The sequence below is a fragment of the Eimeria acervulina genome, genomic scaffold (genome assembly GCF_000499425.1).
Source record: "Eimeria acervulina Houghton genomic scaffold, Eah_scaff1449, whole genome shotgun sequence".
Taxonomy (NCBI): domain Eukaryota; phylum Apicomplexa; class Conoidasida; order Eucoccidiorida; family Eimeriidae; genus Eimeria; species Eimeria acervulina.
In genome coordinates, this window is record NW_013550233.1 from 1 (window position 1) to 6,482 (window position 6,482).

Here is a 6,482-nt window from a genome sequence, read left to right on the forward strand (position 1 = left end):
TATATATTTTATAAGACTTGTTTCTTTTTGTTGTTTTCTCTCTTTGTCTCTTCTCTGCGGTCTCTTCTGTATAATACTTCACATATATACTTCCTTTATCATTTACGCTCAACGTCCCTGCTGCTGCTGCTGCTGCACATGCTGCTGTTGTTGTTGCTGCTGCTGCTGCTGGGTCTCGGGAGCAGCAGCAGCAGGTGGGTGATGCTGCTATGGATTAGCTGTTGGTGCTGCGGTATGAGGAGGTCTAGCAGCAGCAGCAGCAGCATCATTAGCAGCAGCTACTGCTGCAGCCGCCGCAGCAGCAGCAGGATCTGTTGTTGTTGCTGCAGCAGCAGGACCAGGCGGAGCAGCACCTGGAGCATGAGCATGAGCAGCAGCAGCAGCAGCAGCTGCTGCTGCTGCTCTTTCTTGTGCTCTATCTTTCTCAGCAGCAACAGGATAAAGAAATGCTGCGAGACAAGTGCAATCGTCTGCTGAGCCGTTTTTAATTGCTTTCTTTACTATTTTACGACACAGCTCGTTGAGCAGCTGTGGGGTTGGTGACTCTAAAAGAGAATAATAATTAGGAGTAAATATTTGCTGCAGACTTGAATGACTTACTGACATGAGTCGTTGCTGCTCTAACCCGCATATCCCTGAGAAAGGAGACTCGCTTGCTGCTGCTGCTGCTGCTGCTGCTGCTGCACCTGCTTCAGCTGCTGCTACAGCTGCCGCTGCTTGTGCTGCTGCTGTCGCGCTGATGCTGCTGCTCTTGTCCATGCTACGCAATGTGCTGTTGCTGTTGTTGTTGTTATTGCTGCTGCTGCTGCTGCTGCTGAATTGCTGCGACGATTGACTCTGCGTTGGAAGCAGCCGCCTCCAGCTAGTAATTCTTCTCAAACCCGAAGGAGCAGACTGCTGCTGCTGCTGCTGCTGCTGTTGCTGCTGCTGCTGCTGCGGCTGCGGTTGTTGCGAGGAAGCAGCCTGCTGCAGCCTGCTGGCGCTGCTGCTGCTGCTGCTGCTGCTGCTCAGGGAGCTTCTAAAGAAGGCGGTGAAATCTCCGGCGCTTGCAACTCTGCGTCCAAGCGATGCTGCAGGCAGCCTTTGCTGCTGCTGCTGCTGCTGCTGCTGCTGATGTTGCTGCTGCCTCTGTTGCTGAACCTGTGATCTGCTTAGAGAGCGCTGGGCCTGCAGCAGGAGCTGCTGCTGCTGCTGCCTGTAGACAAGAAACTCTGTCTCTCTCTTTGCTGCTCCTTCTAAAGCCCGCCATAGCGGTTTTATCTGCTGCACGCACTTTAGAACTTCTGCTGCAGATATGAAATCCCAGACACCGTCAGTAGCTAGCAGCAGCAAGCCGCAGTTAGTAAGGCCTGCTGCTGCTGCTGCTGCATTGGATGCTGCTGCTGCTGCAGCGTCTGCAACAGCTGCTGCTGCAACACTATCGGTAGCTGCTGCTGCCGCTCTTGCTGCTGCTGCTGCTGAGGGCCTCATAGGTGCGGGTACAGCAGCAGCAGCAGCAGGTGCTGGAGTAGCTAAAGGGGTTGTAGCAGACATAGATGAAAATAAAGAAGACAGACATAACACAGATATCTCAGGCTCTATAGACAGTGCACGAGGAGGCAGCCTATCCTTCACATCAAAATCGCCTATTGAGCGAGTCGGCTCGAGCTGTCCAGCCATCTTGTTGTTTATTATACTCACCTGCAGCAGCAGCAGCAGCAGCAGCAAGTGTAGCAGCAAGTGTAGCAGCAGCAAGTGTAGCAGCAGCAAGTGTAGCAGCAGCAAGATGAAGTGCAGTAGGCATTTGTGCGAGGACAAATTGCGACACACAGCAGCAGCAGCAGGAAATTCAACAGCAGCAGCAACAGCAACCAATATGCAGCAGCAGCAGCAGGAAATTCTACAGCAGCAGCAACAGCAAATATACAACAGCAGCAGCAACAGCTGCAGCAAGACTCACTCCGAGGGCCCTGATGCGTTTGTCTTCTGACGGGCAGCCGCAGCGAAGCTGTCTCGACAACCACTGGAAGCTGATGCTGCTGCCGCTGCACCAGCTGCTGCTGCTGCTGCTGCTGTATGTTCCTACAGAAGAAGTGCTGTCTGAGTGAGGCATCTTGCTGCTGCTGGGAATGAGGCAAAGAGACAGTCTGCTGCTGCTGTGGCTGCTGATGCTGCTGCTGCTGCTGATAGCTGACAGCAACTCCGAAGCACTTCCTCGCGCTCCCGCTGCTGCTGCAAGCCCCGCTGCTCTTTGCTGCTGCTGCTGCTGCTGTTGCTGCTGCTGCTGCTGCGAGGGTATTTGCAACCAGCGACTTGTAGACCCTGCAGACTCTAAAGAGTCAACCCCGAAAAAAGAATGCTCTCGTTTCAGGTTGCTGGTGCTGCTGCTGCGGCTGCTGCGGCGCTGCAGCTGCTGCTGCTGCTGCTGCAGCGCCGGTGCAGACCTACTCACAGGCATTGACGTACCGCTGCTGACGCTGCTGCTGCAGCAGCATCCGAGCTTCCCCCGCGGATGTTTGTTGCTGCTGCTGCTGCTACTGCTGCTGCTGCATGGACAATCTGCAGCAGTATGCTGCTGCTGCTTCTGCTGCTGCTGCTGCTGCAGCAGCAAATCGGAGAGAGTTCCTGCTGCTCCTGGGTTGCTCTGGCCTCCAGCGAGAGGTTTGAATGCAAATTCTTTATAATCCCAATAGCCTATAGTGCCGGCTGCTGCTGTTGCTGCTGCTGCTGCTGCTGCTGCTGCTTCCTCGTGCTGCTGCTGCAGCAACTCTCCCTCTGGTGCTACGCCGCCCAAAGGAGGAGCAGCTCCTGCAGCAGCAACAGCAGCGTTAAGTTCTGCTGATGCTGCTGTCGAATCAAAGACAGGGGGAGACGATGCAGCAGCAGCAGCAGCAGCAGCAGCAGCAGCAGCAGGAGCAGCAACAGAATTACGGTTCTTATGCTTCCCACTGATAGACCGAGCAGCAGCAGCTCGAAAATCAAAAGATATAAATGCAGCGCCGCAGTCTCCCAAGTTAAAGGTAAATAGATAAGGGCCCTGCAGCAGCAGCAGCAGCAGCAGCAGCAGCAGCAGCAGCAAATGCGAATGCGAATGCAGCAGCAGCAGCATATGCAGCAGCAAACGCAGCAGTAGCAACACATGCACCACTCCACAGCAACAAGCGCTTGCTGCTGCAGCAGCAGCAGCAACGCTAGCAGCGAAAACAGACGCACAACCACCAACAGTTCCCCACCATTCGCAGCAGCAGTAACAGCAGCAGCAGCAACAGCAGCAACAGCAACAGCAGCAGCAGCAGCAGCAGCAGCAGCAGCAATACCTGGAGGAGCGCAGCAACGAGGCAGCTGCCACTCCCTGCTGCTTCTGGGTGCGTCTTTCCTAGGACAGCAGCTCGGCGCCTGCAGCAGCAGCAGCAAAACGACAGCAAATATCTGCTGCTAGCATTAACTGCTGCTGCTGCTGCTGGTATTGCTGCTGCTGCAGAGTGCCCTGCCCACAACTAACAGCAGCACCATCAACTGCAGCCGCTGCAGCAGAATATGAATCCTCTTTTGCTACATATACTCAGCTGCAACAGCAGCAGCAGCAAACCAACAGCAGCAGCAGCAAACCAACAACAGCAGCAGCAAAACAGCAGCAAAACAGGAGCAGCAAAACAGCAACAGCAGCAGCAAAACAGCAACAGCGAAACAGCAGCAGCAGGATCAAATGAACAGCAGCAGAATCCCAACAACAGCAGCAGCAGCAGCAGCAAGAGAGCAAGAGGAGCGCAACAGCAGCAGCAGCAGCAGACTGACCTCATAAGCGCATCAAGGTCAGCGAAGAGAGATCTTGCTGCTGTGTGCAGCTGATCAGGCTGCAGCAGCGGCAGATGGTGCGGCAGCCGTTTGAAAGCTAAGAGAGGCAGCGTCTTGGATATGAAAGCAGCAGCTTCATGCGTATCATGTCCGTCGCAAACAATAAAGAAAACAGAGGGTGTGTTAGCTCTTTTAGCTGTCTCTAGAGGCAGCTGAGGTGGATATATCATATCGGGAACGCCTTGTGCTGCTGCTGCTGCTGCTGCTGCTGCTGATGATGCCGCTAATACACTAGGAGAACGCGATCCTGCTGCTGCTGCTGCTGCTGCTGCTCTTGCTTCTGCTGCTGCTGCTGCTGTTGCTTCCCAGCATATTGATACTGCTGAACCCTCTACACCTGGACGCACTGTCTTCTTCTTACGAAGCACAGGCAAGCCTATCCATCTGCTTTGCTGGTGCTGCTGCTCTGCTGCTGCTGCTGCTGCTGCTGCTACTCCCCAAGGGGGGGCTGGCGGCGCCTCAACGAGATGTTCGATAGCTGCGTCAACAGCAGCAGCAGCAGCAGCAGCACCCGATCCCCCGTCTGCTGCTGCTGCTGCTGCTGCTGCTGCTGCTTCACGTGCTGCACCTAGATCAGCAGCAAACCCGCTCTGCAACCCCACACGAACTAAACCTGCAACAGCAGCAGGCAACTGACAGCTGTGGCCATAGCATGTTATTGTCTCTGTTGCTGCTGCTGCTGCTGCTGCTTCTGCTCGCTCAGCTGCTGCTTGGAAGGCAGCAACACGTGCTGCTGCTGCTGCTGTTGCTGCTGCTGCTGCTGCACCTGCTGCTGCAGCAGACCCGTCCCCACGAAGCTCATACCCAAGACCTCGGCCTCCAGCAGCAACTTCCATTATCTTTCTTTCTGCTGCTGCTGCCTCTTCTGCTGCATTATTTCTGCTGCTGTCAGGGCTGCTGCTCCGCCTACGTGATGCAGGTGCTGTTGCTGCTGCTGCTGTATTTGCTGCTGCTTCTGCTGCTGCTTGACGCTGCTGCTGTTGCTGCTGTTGCTGCTGCTGCTGCTGTTGCTGCTGCTGCTGCTGTGAACATTGACCCCACACACTGACGCTTACCCTGTCTTCGTTATCGTGCATTAAACCCTTATGAGAGTACGATCCGAAGATTGCTCTAACTAAGCAAGATTGCTGGGCGCCAAGGCCTGCTCTTGCGTCTGCAGCTGCTCCCCACTGCTGCTGCTGGTGCTGCTGCTGCTGTTGCTGCTGATGCTGCTGCTCTTGCTGCTGCTCCTCATATGAAGACCCCTTCTCTGCGTCTTCATCCTCCTCTTCTACAACACCTTGCAAATGGCCTCCTAAGTCTCCCTGCCGCCAAGCTGCTGCTGCTAATGATCGCTGCACAGCTTCCATATCTAATGTTGCTGCTGCAGCAGCAGCAGCTGCTGCATGAACAGTTCTTCTCATGATCAGCAGCAGCTAGAGAGAAGAAAGTATAGAAACAGACAAAGAGGAGATATATTATGCTGCAGATGCAGCTGCAAATTGTTACAGCGCAAACTCTAAACCCTTACACCAGATGAGAGCCAGCGTCATGCATATTACCTCTACACCAAGCATAAAAGACAAGAAAAAAGATATTAAAAAACAAAAATAAGAAAATAAAATGCGATTTTATGAACGATAAGGTCAAATACCCCAGACAATCTTGCGAAAGATATCCTTTAGGGTTTAGGGTTTAGGGTTTAGGGTTTAGGGTTTAGGGTTTAGAGGCTGCCGCTTTCATGCTGGCGTGTATTAAGACACCCACAGAACTTGAGAGAAAAATAAACAAATTTCAAAACAACACATTTTAAAATAAACAAAGAATAACAGCAAACTTTCTAATTTAAATTATCTCTCCTTCAATCCAGCTGTACATACACTGCAACATAGGTATATATATACTGCATGCAGCTTCAGAAATAGTAGGAAAGACGACAGAATTAGGAGTTTATTTTGTTTAAAACAAAAAAATCAATTTAATTTATTTATTTTTATTTATTTTTATTTATTTCGAGGGTTTTCATTCGCTCTCCTCATCCATTCCTATCATATTCTCGAATCTTCATAGTGATGGCTACTACTGCTGCTTATATATAGCGACTATGAATTATTTATTACTAATATATATTTAATTTACAATTTTAAATTCAATAATACTTATTTTAGAGTCTATTATGCATGCAAAAGCTGAAGAATTCATACAGTATTGTTTGTCTTAATTGTGTTGATAGAAAACAAATATATGCTTTGATAGAGTAGAAGTGCAGCACAGATATTTATGTATACTTAGCGAATTTATTTAAATCGGCTGTCTATACACTGAAAAGGGGTTTGTTTATATTTTCATGCGAATATACACTCCAGCACCCCCTGAAACAGCTGCCTTTAGTTCATATTTGTTTATCTTCTTCCTCCTTTACTCTTAAGCTTTCATCTATAGACTGTCTACGCTCACAGTGCAGCAAAGTCTTACAAACGCCCACTTCAATTCTTCTAACGAAGTCAATTCTCACCCAAATACTCATATAGAAACAGTCGCTGACGCGCTATATATATATATATATATGCATATATATATATATATATAAAACAGTCTCTGGCGTGTTATATATATATATATATATATATATTGCAGAGGTGGTATATATACATATATATGTAATATAG

The 6,482-nt window shown here is 50.6% G+C and overlaps 1 protein-coding gene across 1 annotated transcript; it reads right to left on the reverse strand.

Moving 5' to 3' along the window:
* Positions 1-207: 207 nt before the first annotated feature.
* Positions 208-5,237, reverse strand: EAH_00059890 (hypothetical protein, conserved; the record flags this gene model as incomplete). Its single annotated transcript, XM_013397121.1, has 4 exons — positions 208-1,680; positions 1,940-3,016; positions 3,297-3,375; positions 3,775-5,237. 4 exons carry the CDS (start codon positions 5,235-5,237, stop codon positions 208-210), a joined length of 4,092 nt encoding a protein of 1,363 aa, XP_013252575.1.
* Between the last annotated feature and the right edge of the window lie 1,245 nt (positions 5,238-6,482).